The sequence below is a fragment of the Clytia hemisphaerica genome, unplaced genomic scaffold (assembly GCF_902728285.1).
Source record: "Clytia hemisphaerica strain Z4C2 unplaced genomic scaffold, Clytia hemisphaerica genome assembly, whole genome shotgun sequence".
In the NCBI taxonomy this organism is placed as follows: Eukaryota; Metazoa; Cnidaria; class Hydrozoa; order Leptothecata; family Clytiidae; genus Clytia; species Clytia hemisphaerica.
In genome coordinates, this window is record NW_027103598.1 from 863,836 (window position 1) to 885,803 (window position 21,968).

Sequence of the window (21,968 nt, forward strand, 5' to 3'; positions counted from 1 at the left end):
GTTTCACATATTCCATTGAACGAGGATGAATGGGCCATTCCATTTTATAACCATAGAGGAGAGTGGACGAACATTTCCAGGGGGTAATCCGAGAAGAATTTCCAGGGGGTCTAAAGAATAGTTGTTTTTTGTATTTTTCCAGAGGGTAAAAAGTTGTTTTTAAAATTCCAGGGGGTATAGGATTTCAGTTCGTCCATCCTCTCTTTAAGAAATTGAAAGAATTTTTTCCAACGGTCTTTTTTCAAATCTGCCATTTTCCAGGGAGTATCTGCACATTTTCAAGAATCTTTTTTTGCCTTGAAAAGGTTCACCCACCCCCGTGTATGAAAATTTTATGGAACAGCCCATATGTTGGAAAGCATTAGTTGAAACATCAAAACTCTATGTACATAAAATATAGTGTATATAAAACATATCTTAAAACATAAAATTTCACTTTTTCTTAAAAAGTCCCAATCTGAATAATTCGTATTCAGGAAAATACCATTTTTCGAATGTAGATTTTCAGAAGAAAAACCAAACATTAATTGTTCATACTGACATTTACTGACGTCTAGGACGACAATCTTCAGTGAAGTAAATGTCTTGTAGACATTGATCTAATGTTTCTTTATCTTGTATTATGAAAACAGTCGGTTTGTTCAAGACAGCTTATCTGCTTTGCACAATCGATCAAATTTATTCACGTTCTGAAGACGGCATGCTGAAGAAGTTCAGCCGAAGACGGTCGATTGGCTTCTTTCAATTCCAAACAACGAAGCGTCAAATCTCGCATACCAGGTCCCAGGGAGGATGGAATGTGTGGTCCCGTCGTTGAGCTTGCAATCTGAAATTTACAAAAATATAATTAAATTACATCAAAAATCATAAAGCCCGGGGGTGGTCTTGGTTGACCGTGACAAGTAGTTAGTATATGTGAGTTTTAATTTTATTTTATCATTATATGGTCTCTCTGGACTTCGAAACTGTTTTTGCAAAGCTGGGGAAATATTCTATAGAGCCTTGATGGGGGTAAGGTCATTTTGACCTACAGATCCTTCGAAAGTCCATTTTTTAAGTTTCTTATCGACAAAAACTGATTGTACCATCTCACAGAGCTTGATGAGTAGATATTCAAAATGGGGTAATTTGTCTCTTCTGGTCGACCAAAGCCGTCAGAAATGGATGATACGTCAAAAAATGCAAATTTTCATGCTGACGTCAGCATTTCTGAAAAACTTTTGAAGAAAAAATTACTTTTAGGCAGTTGTGTCTCGAAGAGGTAGATCTTGAGATATTCGAGTTTAAGTTTTACTTTTCAAGGTCTCCCTTTAATGCTTCATAGAAAATTTTCCCCAGCTTTGCCAACTTGGAGAAAAAAAATAATTTCGCTATCGGAATAACATGAAACATTGTAGAAATTTTCGATATTCCCCCCAGGAACGAATTTCGAGTTTGTGGTTCAGGATTTGATAAAACGTGTTGATTGTATATTTGTAGTATGGGCCATTCAAAAAGTACGTACGCTCTGAGGGGGGAGGGAGGGTTCCTTCGAAAAGCGTACGAAAACGTACGTGGGGGGTAAATCAAGAAATGTACGTACGCTTTGCAATTTTTTTTCAAGCTATTTTTTCTAACTTTCTATTTGAAAAATCAAAATATAAAAAACCTTGAACCCATCTTACTTGGGTTAGCTATATATCAACCTATGATAATCTTTAAGTTTCTTTAACTATGACTTTGTCTTAAAAACTTTATATCATTAGAATCAAGAGCAAACTTGCATCAGTCAATTTCTGTTTTAATCTAAATTTTTCTCCTAGAGGGGGGGGGGGGGTAATCGGAAAAGCGTACGTACGCAGAAAAGGGGTACTCTCAAAGCGTACGCGAGCGTACAAGGGGGAGGGGTTGAATTTTGCTTACTTTTGAGCGTACATACCTTTTGAATGGTCCCTAACATAAATGCAAAATGGTTTGGAAATACCTTGAACATGAGAGCGAGATGATTATCGACATGTTGTGAGCCCCATGGAGGATAACCGCTGGCCATTTCAATGATACAACATCCGATACTCCACACGTCACACTTTCGTCCATAATGCTCGCCACGCAATACCTACATACAGAAGAGATATCGAAAAATTAGGAAAAACCTAATTTTGACAACCCAAATTCGGCTAATGGTCTCCCCCGGTTTACCCCAATTTCGGTTAACCTACAACGCTAGTACTAACACTAAGTGATTCATATATCACATCAGTGGATCCATATGATATGTGGTAATTTTGATCAAAAGGTTAATCGAAGGATTTCCATGTAAAAGAGCTCCCATGTCCCAATAGCTGAAAAGATTATCAACATAACTTAATTCTAATCGACAATGGTTATGACAATGTTTAAACTTAAATTGAAACTAAATTTTACCTCAGGTGACATGAAGGGAATGGTTCCCAGTAACTGTCCACAAAATTCTTTGGTTCCTGTCCCATGGGCCATCAAACGAGCAGCCGTGCCGAAGTCACTCAACTTGACGATCTGTCCAGTGCTATCCACCAGAAGGTTTGCGCCTTTCAGATCACGATGTAGTGTGTGGTGTTGATGAAGATAGGTGACCGCTTGCAAGATTTGTTGCGTGTAACTCTTCGTCACACTTTCACGGAACGCACCAAACTTCCCCAACAAACTAGAGATGGACCCACCTGTTAATAAAAAAATCATAGTTTCCTTAAAGATCAAAATGCCAATCAATGTGAGAGTATGAATATCCAAAAGTCAGTCTACTTGCAGAGTAGGATTATTAAGAAAAGAAAACCGCTGGAATTTCAGGAGGAAAGTTTTGTAACGGTCTAAACCATATTATCTTACCAGGCATAAGTTCCATGAAGAGATTATAATGAGCTTCATGTTGGGTGGCACCAAGGCAAGAGACAATATTGGGGTGTTTGATGCGATGGAGGAGAGCGATTTCTTCAAGTACGATTTGATGGACTTTCTCCTGCTCCTCCTCTGTGTTACGCACGAACGAAATCTGTGTAAGGGAAAATACATTCTTCAGATTTCAAAGATTTACTTTTATATGCCGATGGAACTAAGCATCATTTTAATAAATAAAAGTTTTCATCCGCAATCTATTCGAGTGGTAAAATATTCATTGATATAGAACGATTAGAAAAAGTTGTCAGAAAAAGAGTCAGTACCTGTTTGACAGCCATAATGCGACCACTTTTGAAATCCATAGCTTCATAACACGAGGAGAAAGCACCCGTACCAACAAGACCACCTTTCTTCCAATGAATTTCCTCCAAATACACGTTTCGTGGTTTGCACACTTCTCCATCTTTTGATTTCTTATCCCCCTTTATTCAAAGATAACGTTGATAAGTATTACCAAATGCAATTTCAAAACTACAGAATGTGAAGCTAACTAGGTAGTTATGGAATGATACGAATATGATAACAGTGTTAGATTTTAATAAATGAAGAGGAAGGAAACATACATCAGGCTGAATGTGTACGATGGTCAAATCATCCGTTGGTATCAACTGCTCAGGAATCACATTCTCAGGACGACGTTGTGAGCGGTCTAATGCAATCGCTATGGCGGCCGCCTCTTCGTCTTCTACCGCACGCACACACTTCAAGTGAGGATCGTATGATGAAGTGGGCGGGCTGAGATGAGGAGGGTGCACTTCAGGGGTGGAAGGAGAAGCTATAGGCGACGTTGAAACATCTTGCAGTCTTGCTGAAGTGGGCGTCTGGTGTTGTAATGACACTTCTTCTGAGGAATGTTGCTCCTCTTCTAAACAGAGAGATCAAGTTACAGAAACTTCAGTTTTTTCATACGAAATATTTGGTCTTTTGATCGTCAGTATGAAAAAATGTTTCAACTCATCAGTTGGTTTAGCTCACAAATAATGGGGACAGTAAGAAAACCACTGTACATCGACGAACCTTCAACCACACTAGTCGCATTTTGTTCGTTTCTTTCTTCGCCATGTTCACCAAGAATGTTGAGGATGTCAGCTTGTTCGCGTTGTGATTCGTTAGAAAGGTGTCGATGTAACGTGCTCTGATGGTTGGATGTCAATCCGTACACTATCTGCTTGATGGAAGGGTACAGCACAGAATCTTGTGATGAGATGGCTATGCATTTGATCATCAGGAATAAAGCATGTCTGTGAACCTGTGAACAAAGAAAACATTGAATATTCTTGGTATTAAAAATCTGTTTGAAAGGATGAATATCAATGAATAACAATGAACATCATTCAAGAAAGAAGTCACAAACCTTTTGATGAGGGCAAGACAAAGCTCTGGCTGAAAACCTGGCCAACAGCAAGATGCGTTCACATGTCTTCGAAGTAAACTTGGTGTCACTATGAACGTTCTCTGCTAACGAGTTCAGAAATTCACGAAGGTCAACGTCAGAGTTTGGTGAGACAGGGAGGGAAGAAGCCATGTTGATTCGATTCTCTGAGGCTAACAAAAGTTGACTGTGGTGCTCATCGAACAGACGACGAACGAAAGACAACCTTCCCAACCACCACTGCCATTGTGTTTGATCTTCTTCTTGGTTCAAACAGGAGGCGATGAGGTCCATGTGTTGTTGTGTGTTGTTGATGGTGCTGTTGGAAGGATTCTGTATGCTCGCCGTTTCTCCGCTCACAAACTCCATCAAAATCTTCATCGACAAAATGGTTACTCGTCTGAACGGAAAAAAGGAGACAGTAGTCTGTAGTCGTGACCCCAAAGTTAAGTGTCACATTTTAAAAGTAGATAGAGTTCGCTATAATGAACATCCTCCCAATAATAGCCTCTTTTGTACTTTAGTTAAAATACTTCCAAGTTGATTACAAATTGAAAACAATGTCTTCTAAAGCAAACGCAAGAGATGCAAGGTACCTGTTGGAATCGGAGCATTTAATGAGTATTTTCTCGATGACAGGTTTGATGGTCAAATGTAGAGTGTTCAGTTCTTCTTGTGTCTGATATCGAACGTTCGTCACAATCGCACGGAATGCACGCTTCGTAAAAGAAAAAGAAAGGTTGGGTAATAAAGGTTTCATGACATAGAGATCAGAGTGTTCTCGAAAATTAGAACATAGATATGAATAATTTGCGTGAGTAAGTTTTGATAAGTTTTGAAAGGTAGACTAACTGGAAACTAAAGAACATATCCCTCACTCGGACAGATGACTAAATATCTTGTCAGTCAGTTTGAGTTGACGCCAGGTTTAGTCTACTACACTGAATCTGACGGGTTTTTTAGCTTTAAATGCTTTAAATGACCATAATCCTTGTACGATCGAGTAAAAGCTATATTGAAGTATACTTTATTGCTTAGAATTCCACGTTCTATCAGATGGTATCAATAATTGTTGTATAAGTCCTAACGAATAGCCCCTTAATTTTGAGAGTACGATGATAAAAAGCAAATACGATTACTTACCAACGCCGCAACATAAACATTATAAACAGGGTCGGAGACGATGTAAGCTAGCACAGCGGTACAGACGGACAACAACTCCCATTTCGTTTCTCGATACGAAACGGTGGTCCTCTTCTCGCTCAACACTTTGACAGCTTTTCTACTGATAAAGCGCAACCCGCATTCGCGATGCTTCCAATCTTTGGAAAACAAACAAGCCACTGGGTCGTTTCCAAACACCTGAAAACCGCACAAAAATAACATAACGTCACTTGATGCAAAAAATACCTAACTAGGTGCTGCTTAAAAGAATTTCAAATGATTTTCTTGCTTTAAACTTTTTAAACGAGTAGAGCTTTAAGTCTAACCTGGACCCATGATTGCGTCATTTCTTGATATTGCTCAGGGACAACCTCACCACGAGGTAAACCGTGGTCATCTTGTTGAATATCTACTTGTTCGGTTGGTGTGCCACTGGAAGATGAAGTCACACATGTTACACAGGAAAACTTTCACTTAAAATTAGTGTGATAAACTGGCTAGTGGACTAACCAGAAAAATACGAAAATCAGTTAACGAAGCAGTTTTCGAAGTTTCAACGTGAAAGGAATTTACTTTGAATACTGTAACTAAAAGCATTTCCCACCCTGGTATTCAAGTCAAGAACAAAACTAAATACAAATCAAGACTCTTGATTTGACTCTATAAAATAGTAAAAAACGACAAAAAAACAGCCTTTTGTTGATCAACCAGCAATAAACTTTGTTTGATATCTTTTGATTGAATGAATATTTTTGAAAAATTTTTTCCCAGTGAAGATGATCTAAGATTGAAGAGTCACTCCTGTGAAAATGGTAATTATACCGTACATTTCTATAAGAAGTTGATTTTTTTCTTCTTCATTTTTCATTTTCATTTTCATTTTTTTTCTCAAAATTTCTACTTGATAATATTTCACTCACGAATATCTTTTTAACGAGCACAAAATCGCAACTTGATTCGAATTCTATCAAAAGTTACAGCCATTTTTTTCTCCAGCTGCAAATTATTTTGAGACAGACTTTAGGTATAAACTATGGACAATCTGGAGCAGCCCAATCTAAGCTAAGTACAATCAAGGGAAAACTTTGGATAGAGTTTTCTTAATCAAGTACAATTCGACAGTACATTTGAATTCATCCCTGATATCCAGGGATTTTTGCTCCCGATGTGTACTTTGTTTTGTTCTTGATTTGTCCAAAGGATAACCAAGGATTGTCCTTCGTTTGAATACCAGGGTACCCAATTTTCAACTTAATATCCTTCTAGAAGTGGGTCTTTTCAAAGAAATCGGTGGATGTTTTTGGAAAACATTCAACTGTTTCAGAAACTTGCTTGAAACAGAGAGCCTTTTTGTCTTGAGTTGGGTCAGCAGATCCAGAAGAAAGCCATCTCATTTCGAATAGCCGAAAACTTTGAATATGCGGAATAACCAGGACTGTGCTATACCTTCTGGTCATTTTGAAAGGGGACGAAGATCTTCTGGATTGCCAAATAGTTCGGCACAGTGGACAATTCAACGCTTCTTTTCGTCGTCGACACTCTTCCGCCCCTGAAACATGAATAATCAATTTTATTTTTGTTTTCTAAACAAATTTCAACAAGTGAAAACATCCATCTAATCATTTACCAAAAACCTTCAGAAACAGGAAAACGTTCCAAGAAACACTGAATAGGCTGACACAACACTTACAGACTGCCATGCAATGGTGATGCAAACGATTCTGACATCCTTCTTTACATAAAGTCATACTTTCACCCTCCACAAGATCACTCAAGCAGATGGGGCACACTTCTTCCTCCTCTTTTACTGTGTGGTGCCCGTGAGTGGTGTGACCTGCTGCATGCAGAGGATCAGGTAGTGGACTGATGGAGGTAGATGTCTTATCTTTGACAGCAAGTGTTGAGGGGCGCACCTTCTGTTTGGTTAACAGCGCTAGACGTTTGTGGTATTTACGGAATAAGCTTTCCACCTAAAAGGTTGCAAGGAAGATTCTGTAAGACAAAATACTTTTTAAGATGTTGTTCTGCAGTTAGGTTTCTTCCACGTGTAGTTGGGTTTTGGTGTTCAAATGAGGGATAAACTTACTTCGAAATTTTTGAGCTCTCTATTCCAGAGTAAAGGGTCAGTTTCTTTGACTTTGAAGACGCGCAACATGACGAACAAAATGTGAATGCAAAACGGATCCTTGCCACATGTGCATGTCTGTTAACGAAAAGATGATGGCGGTAAATGACGAAGGAATCAACAAGTTATCATCAAACATGGAGCTAATGAAAAAGTCAACATAACTTAACATTAAGAGGAGGTCCGATAGATGGCTTTAACAGTTTAAGTGAAGGACTGGTTGAAGAGATGAAATCCAGGTGGATACCCAGCAAAATTTATGGATGAGAGCGGTTTTTACGACACTGTAATTATTGTCTTTGTTTTATCAAAAGATAATGAATATGTCATAAACGTCTGCACTCCTCATAAATTTTGCAGGGTATCTCGCTACGCCTATGCAGGTGGATACCCAGCAAAAAAGTTTTCGTCTAGAAAATCAACGTAGAAATCATTAGAAAATCCATGGGTAATAACATATCAAAAAAGAATATCTCCCTGATATTGATAAATGGGGGTGTCCCCTTTTTGCAGACCCGGTAGGATTTTTTCAACTGGTATTTTGAATTCCATTGTTTTCAAGCCAGACCAGAGAATTTGAAAATTTAGTAAGGATGGAAAAGATTCAAGACTGATTTCAATGAAGATTTTTGTTTATTTGATTATTTTCAGCGGGAACAAAAATTGGAGTATAATTTTCCGTTGCGGACGATATTTTAACAAATTTTTCCAGTGAGGCAGGGGGAGTCTGTGGGAAGGGGGTGTATACATAAAGATCAATGAAAAAGTTCAGCTAGAAGGAAATTTTAAGTCATAATACCTGGGGACCAACGATGACTTTGTATTTATGGTCAGGCGAATCTCCACCAATGAGAAAGGAGTTGGGACCTGGCTGTTGTAAGAGGTACAATCGAGCTTTCTGCACTTTCGGAACTTGCTTCTTGACGCGATTCATATCGGCTTCGAGTTGAGGGTCGATGATGGGCGATTGTGCTCGTTTGTGAACAACTCGTGGCGAGGGTGAACGTCGGCGCCCTCCACCCTTCTCCACCTGCAATGATGACGAGAAAGTATTGTTACATTTTTTTTTTTTTTTTTTTTTTTTTTTTTTTTTTTTTTTTTTTATTTTCCGATTTATTTAACGTTGGTGTTACATAGTTATAATTAAATACTAATTTATACCAACTATTGACAAAAATGATTATATGAAAAGATAATTTCTATAAAACTATATAATAAAGTGAAACTATAAATTTTTAGGTACATATTTTACAAAGGCAAATATTTGTTAGGTTTATTTCATTAAGTGAGGATTTAAATGAACCGATGGAAGGCTTAAGCTTAGTATTTTCGGGAATTTGATTCCAAAGTAAGCTTCCACGAAATAAAAAGGATTGTGTTCCGAAACGATGGGAGGTAGCCTTGGGTATTGACATCAAGACTTTGTTTCGCAAATCAAACTTAATTGTTTTTGATTTATAGACCTGCTGCATGAATTCAGGATTTAATTTTTTCTCAGATTTGAAAACCTCACAAAGTAAGAAGCGAAGATGAATTTCATGGACCGTTTTACACTTGGCGCTCTGTAACAGAGATTCATAGTCTTCTTGGAAATCACAAAGTAATATTCTCAGAGCCCGCTTGTGGACTTTAGTGATTTCCTCATATGTAGTCTTGTTGCAGAACATCCAAATGATCGGCGCGTAATTAAATATAGACATAACATAAGCATTAAAAAATTAATCTCCGTTGGTTCAAATGTAAGAAGGTTTCGAATTCTGTTTAAGCTCCAAATTCTCTTTTTAGTCTTAGAGCAAAGAGAATTGATATGAGTGCTAAATGATAGATTATTGTCGATGGTGATGCCTAGGAGCTCAACAGAATCCGTTGATGATATTTTTACATGTCCAACCGAAAGTTCTACAATAACATTTTTATTATTTCCTAATACCAACATTTGAAATTTTCCAGGGTTTGCTTCAAGGTAGTTTTTTTGAGAACCAATCTAGAATAATTTCTAAGTCAAACTCAAGATTTAAGATGACCTCTGCAAGAGTTTCAGCACAAGAATGCAATGTATTATCATCTGCAAAATTGCAAATGCTGGTTTTGACTATGAAAAAGAATAAGTCATTCAAAAAAATGTTAAATAAAAGGGGTCCGAGTATAGAGCCCTGTGGAACACCAAGATGTATTTCCAACCATTCACTATATTCAGAGCCGATTTTTGTTCTCTGATAGCGATTACTCAGATAGCATTTGAGAAGTTCAAGACTTTTAGCATCGAGTCCATAAGCTTTGAGTTTAGCTAATAAAAGTTTGTGGTCTATGCAATCTAAAGCTTTAGATAAGTCCATTAAAACTGAATTAAAATTTCATCATCATCGTCATCAATTAAAATTACAGAATTAAGTTACAGCTTTTTATCCCACTATCGCTCACTGTGTCACAGGAAACCTTTCAATATGGATGAACGAGAATATGTTTTTCTAAGTTTTTAAATTGACTATATCTAGAGACTACTAGTAACCTTATTGTGGAAAAAGAAACGTTTAATAACATTCAGTCAGAAAAAATATACCCTTATCATGATGCACTAAATACTTCCAACTAGACTGAGCAATTACAATTATAACATGTTACAACATCAACTACTTGAAAAAGATTTCTGTCCTCCAAACAACCACAGAGAAAAAACTTTCAACAGAAAGATAAGAAGCTCACTACATATTTACAAAATTCACACTGTTTTTGCTAATAACATTGGCTTTAAAGCTTACAAAAACTCGACAAGAGGGAAAAGAAAAACCTTTTCAAGAATTTTTCCTCAAAATTTACAAACAAGTTAGGTCAAAAGTGAACCGACAGAAGAATACTCAAACAACAACCTACAATCTTTCCTTCTTTTTCTTTTCGATTTCACTGGCGACGAAGAAGAGAAAGCAAGAAGACCGTTCAGGATGGGAGTGCATTATTGACGCCATCAATTATTCATCCGCAAAATGAAAATGGATTAGAGAAGAAGAAGATCACATCTGCGTAGCTTCAACTTCCCTCTTCTATTTCTTCTTCTCATTAATTTACGTACCATTAATGGATTCCATTGACGCAATTAAATAAATCAACAGGAAATCATAAACTCATCAAAAGGCAGCAAAAGGAGGTTGGGAAAGTAGCACTATTTGATCATAATTATAAATTAATAAACCAATCTTCATTTACAGTACTTGGCATACATTTGATGCAGTTACAACTTACAAAAAGACGCTTCAATGTATTGATCAATTGTAAAAGGGGTTACGCACGATACGAGGTCTCCTGTTCGCAAGCGAACTACATACCGTAAGATTGCTAAACTTCCTCATTCCCAGCGAAATTTTCGATTGCTAGTGTACAACAGAAAAGGACCAAAACGCTACAAAAGTAGATTTAATACCGATTTTTGCCGGAGTAGAGACGCCTAGAAAAACAGCGAAAATATCCCGGAGATGGGGCAGGTATGTTTTCCCGGGAATGAGAAAGTTAGTCATTCTGCAATACAATTTTAAAAAGTTACCGCTTGCGTGATGCGTGATCGGGAAATGATGAACAAACCTTTTTTGGTAATTTTCATGATCGTCACGAGAGCAAGGAAAATTTCTATCAATGCATTTTAAACATGTACAAACTCTGGTGAACAAAAAGAAAGTTGATATTCTATTTTCAAAACAAACTGCTTTTTTGAAGTTTTTTTTAACTCAAATATCTTAAAATTTCGACCTAAAATAAGAACATCATAAGGGTTTTTTGGTATAAAAAATAAGAACATCCGAGGCTAAACAAAAAATTTTGGAACAAAATAAGATTAACTCAAACATGTGGTAAACAATAAAATTGTAATCAAATAGAGGATATTTTTTTTTCGTGAAACTCATAGGTAGGCCTATGATTGAGATATGAAGCAATTAAAGGATCGAGCAAGGGGGGGGGGGGGCAAAGAGAGCTGAGCAGAGACATGGCATATCAGTGATCATATCAGTTTTTCGAAAAATAGTGCACACGTTAAATAGGAATAGACTACGAAAATAAAAGGTAAACACTATAAAAAGACTAACATAAATGACAATTAAAACACAAACATATAAAATGAATATACCAGTGGATACCCCTTAAAACCCACAATAAAAAGTGGTACCCTCTATCTCATTGTTTAGTTGGAGTGTAAGGCTGAAACTTTTTGTGTTGAAAGTACGTTGTCTATGATTGTCTTCCCTAGCATTGATTTTTTGTAGAAAACAGTTTTCAGTTTTTCACGAGGAAGTGAAAAAGTGCAGTTTTAGCTATTTACCCCTTAAAACCTACAAAATGGTTTTTCTCGAATAACTTTTTACAAAAAAGTTCTTTTGACCTCAAATTTTTGAACGGTGATTCACTGTAAAGTTACTAATGTTATGAATATACCATTAGTACCTAAATGATCTCAAAAATATGTGTTAAAATCAAAATACCCCTTAAAACCTACAAAAATAAGGCTAAAAACCACAAAGTCCGACCCTTGCTAACGGGATACTCAAGCTGATGATGAATACAATTTGGTGTTGCTTCGTGATTCAATGGTTCAAAGACTTGCTAGAAATTCATTCCCACAACAAATATTTTCATTTTTCAGGATTTCATGCCCATAATGCAATTGTGTGTGGGTTTTTTCGTCAAAAACGGCTACGAAAGGCCAAAACCTTCATTCGCTTCATTTTTGACCTATGGTTCTAATGTTTTTTAAATCTCCATCAAATTTGTGACATTTTGGTATGCAACATGACCAGGTTTTGAGAAAGTCGATTTTCAGATTTTATTGATCATCACCATAAAAGTGCTTTAAAGTAGAATTTTAAGGGCCTGTCATTTTCGTTGGGGTCTATTCACGAAGATGAAAATGATTTTTTTCATACCTACCATAAGTATAGGTATCTAAAAAGTATAGGTTTTATGACCTTAAATTCAATTGTGTAATTTCTAGGTCCAAAAAACCTGATTTTTTGAAGGGATTTTTTTGATAAATTTTGAATAACTTCGAATTTTAAGATACTTTAGCATCTTTAAATCCTTAAAATTTGGTATTTTATGAAAGAACATTTATAAGAGGTTGTAAAAAAGTGAAACATACCACATAAAATTAAATCTGGTAGTTATGAAAGCCAAAAATGCAACATTGTGGGTTTTAAGGGGTATGTGGTTTTAAGGGGTATCCACTGGTACCTAATCAAATTAATTTCCTGACAATGAACGTCTAAAAGCAATACATGTAATAAACCAAAATACAGGAATAGCATAAAGTCAAACTAGATTATAATGTGAATATGGGATGAATATGTGTGATAAATAAAAAGTATAAATTTTCCCCCATGTTGATGGGGAGGGCTGGCAGAGCAAATTATAAAAGAAGCAATACAGCTAGATGAAGAACTGAAAAGAACTGGCCAAAGGTACCCTGTTCTGCTGTATGTATGGGAGTCTGGAGGAGAGGCTAAATGGGAAATCTGAGCCCAACAGAGCAGACACAAGTCAAAACAAACTGATGTATCTAAACTCTGATATACCTACATAATACTAGACACTAATTATAGTATAGGGGAATTACAATGTATAGCAATGTGCCCTCCCGGTTATTACCATAATGGCTTTATGGCAACTCCTGAACTTGGGCACAGGATGTACGGTTGGGGAATTAGCCAAAAAATCATATCAGATCATAATCATATATGAAGCTGAAATTTTGCACCGAGTCCAGGGAAGGTGTCAGGAAACCCACATTAAAACCCCCCACCTTCAGTACCTTGGCATCCCCAATTATGACGTCATAATCAATGATGACTGTCACATATTTTGGTCAAAATTCAAGTTGTCCAAATATGCAAGTTTTATATATCAATCGATCGCAAATTGAAAGCTGAACAACTTTTTAGCTTATGAAAAATCCTGAAATTGTACTAAATGTGAGTAAATTTAAGGACAAGGTTGATGACGTAATCAGGAGAAATATCCTTAAAATTCACGTTGGTCAAAGATACAAGTATTATATATCAATCGATCGCAAATTGATATATAAAAGCCAAACAACTTTTTTGCTTACTGAAAATCCTGAAAATGTACTGAATGTGAGTAAAATGGGTAGAACCTACATGTTGCTAATTGCATAATATCAGACAATAATCGGTAGTTATAGATACAGGTTAAGGAAACAGAAGACTGCCAGAAATTTTTTGATTTGATCGAAGTAAGAAATCCCTTCAACATGGTCAACATCAACTTACATTCTCTTTCAACCGGTTGTCTATCAGTGACAGGGAAAGATAAAAGTTAATTGTGACGATGCAGAGAGTGTTGGGGCGAAAGTACAAGGTCAATTGGATGATGTCATTTTCACCGAAGCTAAGATATTGAGAAAGGATCTTATTGTTTCTCTCGAAGCCGTCACGAATGATTTCCTCGATATCTTTTTGCTTTTAGCTACAAGAAATACAAACAAATGCTAAGCAACGGTGTTATTGAACCTGAAAAACTCCCACAATCTGAAAGAAGTGCCTATTCTCATGGACTATAAGACGGTAAGAGTTTATCTCCAAATCATGCACTGGCTATTACTGGATGAAAACGAAGACTCTTTCATACCGACTGATTGGGGATGGAGTCAAGCTGTTGATTATCTTAAGCCGATTGCAACAGACAAGCCTGTTGCTCCCCCTGAAATCCTTCATATAATCCGATGCAACTGTAAGACTACTTTAAAAAATCAATGTGGGACAAACATTTGTTCTTGTAAAAAGAATGGCTTAAAATGCATGTCTTCTTGTGGTGATTGCCACGGGGAAGAATGTAGCAACAAAAGGGTAAGCTTATAACCGAATAAATAACAGCTCTTTCTGGACTAACATAGTGTTTGTAATGGTTTAATTGCAAGTGGACTTTGGATTTCATGAACTGATTTTATATACCTTTTATTTATACTGCCGGGTGAAAATCAACACCGAGAAGATAGATTTGACGAATCCAACCATCAAGACCAAGAGGACGATGATGCACACAGAAATGTTTTTAATGATATTTTTGAATGAGAAAAATCTTGTTAAATTTTAAGCAAATTTTGTTTCAATTTTGTGTAATCTGTTAACAGTCCTTAAAATTAGTTATCAACAACAAAACTAATTTGTTTTTGACAACAAATAAACTAAATTTAACTATCCTTAGTATTTTTACCCTGATATGACGTCTGAGGCAATATTCCATTTTACTCACATTCAGTACATTTTCAGGATTTTTGGTAAACTAAAAAGATGTTCAGCTTTCAATTTAAGATCGATTGATATATAATACTTGTATATTTGGCAAACTTGAATTTTTAGGATTTTTGTCCTTATGACGTCATCGACTTTGTTCTTGATTTAACTCACATTCAGTACATTTTCAGGATTTTTCATAGGCTAAAAAGTTATTCAGCTTTCAATTTGCGATCGATTGATATATAAAACTTGCATATTTGGACAACTTGAATTTTGACCAAAATATGTGACAGTCATCATTGATTATGACGTCATAATTGGGGATGCCAAGGTACTGAAGGTGGGGGGTTTTAATGTGGGTTTCCTGACACCTTCCCTGGACTCTGTGCAAAATTTCAGCTTTTTATCAATTTTTTTAAGGTTATGACCTAATTCCCCTATACTATTACTTAAATTTGCACCATCAAAACTAGAGCAGGACAAGAATAATTCGCGGTTAAAAGAGATAACAGCCAGGTCTCAACAAAGAAATTACTGGTTCAAATACAGTCTCTGTAAACTAAGAATTAACTCTTAAATTGAGTCTTAGAAAAATTTCCAAGAATCCTAGAAATTCAGTATCTCACAGGATCAATTTTCAAACTTTGGCTTGGACATACCCATCATCTAGTACCCCTCTGGTCCCTGGAAAAATCTCCCAAGCCTGATGTTTTGTGAGTACGAAATCATCTGGAATCTCCTAAGCTTGATCCTCCAGCATTCATTCTCCTTCATCTTTTCATTCAAATCCTATTTTGCAAGTCCAAACGTTTTTTCTTTCTTGGACTTTTTTTGAGATTTGAAAGTTGTTTTTTTCAATATCATTTATTTCGAAGTTTTTTTTCAGACAGGAAAAACACCAAGAGATCTCTTCGCTCAGGGGGTGGGCAAGCAGTTAATACACGACACCTATGACCAGCTATGACACTTAACTAGAACTCAACATCAAGCTGCATCAAGCCAGATCAAATCCAAGTTTTTATGTCTTATCTCAGCATCACATTTTGTAAACATTTTCAGACGTTCGATTAAATTAAAAACGTTTGAAAATGATGTTTTAATCTAATCTCGATCGGGAGAAAAAAACAAAACAAAAAAGCAAGATGGTAGAAAGAAAAAAATTTGACATGTTTGAGGTCAATTCTGTTCGCATCTGATTGCTTGAAGAGTTCTTTAAAATTATTATTTGGCACTTCTTATAAATTTAAAACTAAGCAGCCATGCAACTGGAAAACCTCAAAATCTTTTTCTGCTTACTCAAAATCTAAAGATTTTAACTGTTGCATTGCTTAGGTAACTGTCTGGCAAGGGATTTGCACCCCGATTTACAAAAACTTAATTTAAATTTTCTAGTGACATAAATTTGTGACATAAGTAGTCTCAAAACAGTTAAAACCCCTTGTATTGCATCAAATTAACGGGAAAATACACAGTGGACCTGCATGGGACAGTTTGTCGGCCGCTGCAGACTCAGTTTGGGGGTGGTGTATATATTTAATGGGTCAAAAACAGTTGATACACAGTGTACTAAGTGTCATGGGCTGGTGGTCCTTTTGAAAAATTTCAAAAAGCAGTTAATACACATAGTGTTGTGTATTAACTGCTTGCCCCCCCCCCCTGCTTCGCTCATTTCTTTGAGTATTATCTAATCTAAAAAGTAGAAAAAATAACAGATTAATCACATAAATCAAAAAATCAAAAATAACAAACTAGAAATTCACTATGCCCTCTTCCACAAAAAAATAACTTAAACAAGTATGGCTGCGTTTAGACCAGCCTGGCATTTGTAATTGCTTGCAGTATTCTTTTGAATTCTATTGTTCCGCGCAATTGTTCGGTTTGTCAAATGCCTAATGATGCCAGCGTGTTGGCATTTCGTTGGCATTTGAAATGCCATTTTGAGCAAAGAAGAAATCCCCTTTTCTGGCATTTCAAATCAAACAAAGGAACCAAAACAAAGAGAAAAAATGACATTTTTGATTTTTTGAAGTATTTGCACGTTTTTTATTCAGTTCTTTCTATAGATTGTAAAATTTGCAAGATTTGCCATAGCCTAGCCCTACGGCAAAAAGTTTCAGTCTTAATGACTGCAGTTTTTGAGAAATTCCATGCTTTTCATTGTTTGATCTGTCAAAGTTGAACTTGAGGGAATCACCTTTTCAGTAATGACTTTAAAAAGACGATTCCTTAAATGCCATGACAGAAAATACAATGGAAAAGCTATTAAAATCGAATCCCTCATGAGCAAATGCCAAATTACAAATGCCAGTTGGTCTAAACGCAGCATATAAAGGTACAGATCTTTAGAAATTAATAATGATGACTCTTTGAGTCTCAAATGAAATTTGTTTGATGCGTGTCCAACAATTTGAAAGTCATTAATTGAGCAATTATGTCCATTGTCATGGCAATAAATTATAGAGTTTAGCAATTAAATGCATAACGCAATAAATTCATCATTGATTGTTGATGGGGGAGAGGGAAGGGTTGTAGGGAAAAAATAAATAGAAAGTTCTGGTCGCAAAAATCAGTTTTATTGACAATTGAATCATGCTTGATGGTGAGCATTGTTATCAATGTTTTTGTGTGAAAAACATAGAACTATAAGGAAAAAATCCAATGAAAATCTGCAAAAACAGCGATTTCCGGCATTTTCAACCGGTAAAATTTTGAAAATCAGGCTCCTTCACATTTTAGGTATTCTCATTTTGCATCAGTGTGCAAAATTTCATAAAAAAATATAAAGTACAGCTCGAAAAATTCAAGAAATAATGTCTTTCCGGCGAAAATAGGTTTTTCCGGCGATTTTTAAATTGTTCCGGCTTGAAAAATCAATTTTATTGAAACATGCTTGATGGTGGGCATTGCTACTAATAATGTTTATGAATGAAAAAACAACCAATTATAAGGAAAAAGTCCAATGAAAATCCAGAAAAACGGCGATTTCCGGCATATTTCCGGCCTTTTCGGCCGGAAAAAATTTTTTCTCAAAAATTGGACTCAGCCATATGTTTTGGTATTGTTATTACGCATCTTTGAGCAAAAAATAAGAAAAAACTAATGATAAAATCTCGAGAAAATGCCAAAAAAACAGTTTTTCTGGCATATTTCCGGCATTTTCGGCCGGAAAAAATCGTTTTTCAAAAATCGGGCTCTGCCACTTTTTGGGAATCATCATTATGCATCATTGTGACCAAACGAACGAACGAACGAACGAACGAACGAACGAACGAACGAACGAACGAACGAACGAACGAACGAACGAACGAACGAACGAAACGAACGAACGAACGAACGAACGAACGAACGACGAACGAACGAACGAACGAACGAAACGACGAACGAACGAACGACACGAACGTTTAAAATATGCATGATACAGTAATTATGCATGGCTGTATCATTGTTTTTATGCTGGAGTACATAATTATTCAACATGGCTGCCTCTTTAAAAAAAGGTCTATTTAGGACCACTCACGATACATACTAGTAGATATCACCCCAAACTTCAATTACAGTGATGATGCAGGCAGCATGCATTCCTACACAAACCAGAGACTGGGTAGGAAATGTAATTTAAAAGCTGTTAAAAATGTCAAGCATAAAAATATTTGGAGGGATTGTCTCTCACAGGAAGGACCAAGACTTTTTAATGCTCTGCCAAAGTCCCTTCGAAACCTCACAAAATATACCAGCCAAACAAACTTTTAAACAACATCTTGACCAATTTCTCAATACACTGCCAGACGAACCACTGCTTCCTAATTAATTCAACTTCAGGAGAGCTGATTCCAACAGTGTATCAGTAATGGTCAATCACCGGATTCCACGAATTGGGATGAGTACCATAAAGTACAAAATCAAAATCGAAGTATCACAAAGTAAGTAAGGATTATTTTTGTACCTTTGCGGGTGATTTTTACCCTTGAGTTTATGTGTAATGTTATGGTTTTTTGAAGTGCTTGTTCTAAGAGATGAGTGAATTTGATTATTTTTAGTTTTCAAGAGAAGCAGCAAAGTTAAATCTTTCTTCTACAAGATTACACTTTAATATGATGCCAATTATGCATGAAAGTTTTATATTATTAAGAGCCATTTTCTGTAAGAACCAGGCGGGTGGTGATAGTAGAAAAATTTAAATTCCTCTATTTTTGGATATTTGGTAGACAATAGTGAAAAGCTCAGAATCCCAAAATTTCAGGTCCCCAAAATCCATAATGGCGGATTTACAGCCAATCAAAAATTTCACTTTTTTTGGCTGTTTTCTTTGTTACAACTTTAAGAGGCATTTTTTCAAGTTGCAACTAAGATCACATGGGTTTTTATTAATTTTCTTGAAGTACCCAATTAGCGCTTCCAAAAAAAACAAAAAAAAACATGTGACCTTAAACGCAAATTCCATAATGGCGGCTTAAAAACGCTCCAAAATCCATTTTCAGCCATCTTTAAGGTGCCATTACTCAGCCCAGGACTTTTTTGGGCCAAATTTCTTTGTGGAAATGTGTTAAGCAACTTCATGACAGCAGATTTAAGCAATTTTGAAAAATTTTTAAAAAGTAAACTGGGCTCTAGCAGCCCCAAAAGGTGGCTCCAAACTCAAAAAGTAGCAAATTCGGCTCAAATTTTTCAGAGTTGCGACTAATTTCGGGCAAAACCAAAAATTGGATCTGATAGCCTAGACAATGTACTTTCAGAAAGTTAAATAAAACCCATGTGATCTAGAAGCATGAAAGAAAAAAAAAGGATCAAAAATTTTCTTAAGTCCGATAAAAAACTACGTCTTTTTTAGGGCTTTTTTCAAGCTGGAAAACTGGTTTTTCAGCTTGGAAATCATTTTTCTTTAAATATTTTATCAATATTTCCAAAATAGTCCTAGTATTTATTCCAAACAATTCATTTGAGTTGAATATATCCAAGATTCCATGATCATCATCATTTTTCAGTGAATTTCGTACATACTGGCCATTTTTATCACAAAAAAATCATTCAAAAAGTGATATTTTTTCAATTTTGACGCAAAAGAACTTCTTTTATCAACCTAGGTAAGTCTCAGTTCATGATCATTAACTGAAAAAGTTACAATGAGATTCATGGTTGTTCCCCAGACATTTTCCATCCGTGTATGAAAACGTCCATTCGATTGTTGGTCTATTTTCAATATTTTGAAAATTGAAAATTGATTTTTTGCAGCAATTTTCAATATTTCAAAAAGTTTAAAAATTGAATTTTGAATTTTGATCCAATTTTGATTTTTTTTTTCACGCTCAACAAAATTAAAAAATGTAATTTCGCTCTTTTTTTTTTATTTCATAAAAATATTGACCTTCAAAATTTATTGAAATTCCAATAAGGGTCAAAAGGGAATTGCACTAGTGGTAGTGAGGAGGCCTGTGAACTAAATCCACAACACAACCTTTTGTCTTTGGGGATCTGGGAGCAAGAAAACATGTGTGCAGTTATGATACGATACAGAATACATTAAGTGTTATAAGCAAGTTATAAGAATCCAACTGTTGAGTTGTAGATTTACTTATTTGAAAACACTATATCTATAACACCCCTAAATCAGTGTCCCTGTCAGGTCCGCCCCGGTGAATAAAATGCTCTAAAATAGCCTAAATTAAAGCTCCAGTGAAGAAATGACTCACCCCAGGCAATTGAAGCTTAGTGATCTCAACCCCAGTGAGAAATTGAAATAAAAACTGTCCACCCCCGGTGAAATTTTATATAACCCAGGCTACCCGGTCAAAAGCCACACTTGCACTTGGCAAAAAACAGGTAGAAAAGTGTATATATCAACTAGAAAATCCCCCAAAAAACTAGTGTCACAAAAATGTGTACGTTTAGTAGATCTGGAGATTTAGAACGCTATATGAGTGATCCCCCAAGAACCTAATCGAAATTCACACCAATAAAAAAAGACTCAAATTTCAACCCCAGTGGAAAGTTTTCTTAAAAATCTTCCCGCGGCCGATTTTAATCTTCTATCAGACTCACCCCGGTGAAGTTTTATCTTCCACCAGGTCTAGGGAACAGGGGTGTTTTATTTTTGATATGCGTAAGTCATTTTTCTAGCGGAAACACCCTAAAAAAGCCGGGATTTGACCTCTCTCTGTTACTAAAAATAGAAACACAGAGGTCAAAAACCGGCTTTTTTGGTTGCTTCCGTTAAAAAATATGACGTCATCTTGACTTACGCGTATCAAGAATACGAAATAATAAATAGATATTCATCTGACCTGTGTTAATTTGTTGTGTTTTGGATTTAGTTCCCAGGCCTCCTCACTAGTGTCATTCCCTTTTGACCCCTATCGGAATTTCAATAAATTTTAAAGGTCAACATATTTTCTGAAATTAAAAGAAATAGACCGAAATTACATTTTAAATCTTTTTTGAGACTGAAAAATAGTGAAAACTGGATGAGTATTCAATTCTCGATTTTTTTGGGCGTGAAAAAAAATTGAAATTGGATCAAAATTCAGAATTCAATTTTTGAACTTTTTGAAATATTGAAAATTGCTGCAAAAAATCAATTTTCAATTTTCAAAATATTGAAAATTGACCAAAAATCGAATGGACGTTTTCATACACGGATGATTTTCCCCGTATTGTCCAGGGAAATCGGCATCGGCAGGGTCGTAAAAATAATACTTACAGTGGGAGATGCAGAAGAAGATTTGCAGCTCATCATATTTTTCTTGCTAGACAAGATTGCTACTAACTTATCTTAGCACTTTGTACTGCAAAGCATGTGATCTAAACCATGCTTTTCTATTGCCAGGGAGCTTTCTCAGTATTATTTTCAATTCATTGCTTGATTTTACAATTTCAAATTTTGGAAATTTTTCGAAAGAAGAATGTTATTGATTATAGTGATGAACGTGTGATCTAGGCCTTAAAAATATTTTTAAAGCCTTTCTAGATTATGAGAAAGAATATACATTCCAAGAACCAAACTTTTTCTTAAAAACATACTTACAACACTTGATGTCAGGTTATATCTGGTAGAATCTACTACATGTAGTTTAATAGAATTTATATCCATTTTTTTGTCAGTTTTAACATTAGAAAGCGCGGTTTTTATAATTTAAATTTTTGCTGTATTTGCAAATAAGCAGGT

General features: G+C 35.7%; 1 protein-coding gene across 6 annotated transcripts; it reads right to left on the reverse strand.

The window, feature by feature from the left end:
* Positions 1-310: 310 nt before the first annotated feature.
* On the reverse strand, positions 311-21,930 carry LOC136801927 (mitogen-activated protein kinase kinase kinase 1-like). Of its 6 annotated transcripts, none has more exons than XM_067058616.1 (16): positions 21,828-21,930; positions 8,374-8,604; positions 7,536-7,652; positions 7,140-7,419; positions 6,896-6,998; positions 5,776-5,881; positions 5,429-5,647; positions 4,882-5,003; positions 4,268-4,685; positions 3,931-4,162; positions 3,477-3,778; positions 3,177-3,335; positions 2,845-3,007; positions 2,404-2,678; positions 1,964-2,095; positions 311-826 (listed from the first exon to the last, which is right to left on the reverse strand). In XM_067058616.1, the coding sequence occupies exons 1-16, from the start codon at positions 21,891-21,893 to the stop codon at positions 683-685; spliced, it is 3,069 nt and encodes a 1,022-aa protein (XP_066914717.1). In that variant the 5' UTR covers positions 21,894-21,930; the 3' UTR covers positions 311-682. The 6 variants fall into 6 exon arrangements, with proteins under 6 accessions (XP_066914717.1, XP_066914718.1, XP_066914721.1 ...); XM_067058617.1 differs by lacking the exon at positions 21,828-21,930 and adding an exon at positions 21,504-21,696; XM_067058620.1 differs by lacking the exon at positions 21,828-21,930 and adding an exon at positions 11,110-11,165.
* Between the last annotated feature and the right edge of the window lie 38 nt (positions 21,931-21,968).

What these genes read in the sequence shown, in the direction of transcription:
- LOC136801927 (XM_067058616.1), bottom strand. Translation starts at nt 21,893, where the DNA reads ATGGATATAAATTCTATTAAACTACATGTAGTAGATTCTACCAGATAT. An exon ending in AAGTCATCGTTGGTCCCCAG is followed by an intron (nt 7,653 to 8,373) that starts GTATTATGACTT and finishes TTTCGTTAACAG; the next exon opens with ACATGCACATGTGGCAAGGA. An exon ending in CTTCATGGAACTTATGCCTG is followed by an intron (nt 2,679 to 2,844) that starts GTAAGATAATAT and finishes TTTTATTAACAG; the next exon opens with GTGGGTCCATCTCTAGTTTG.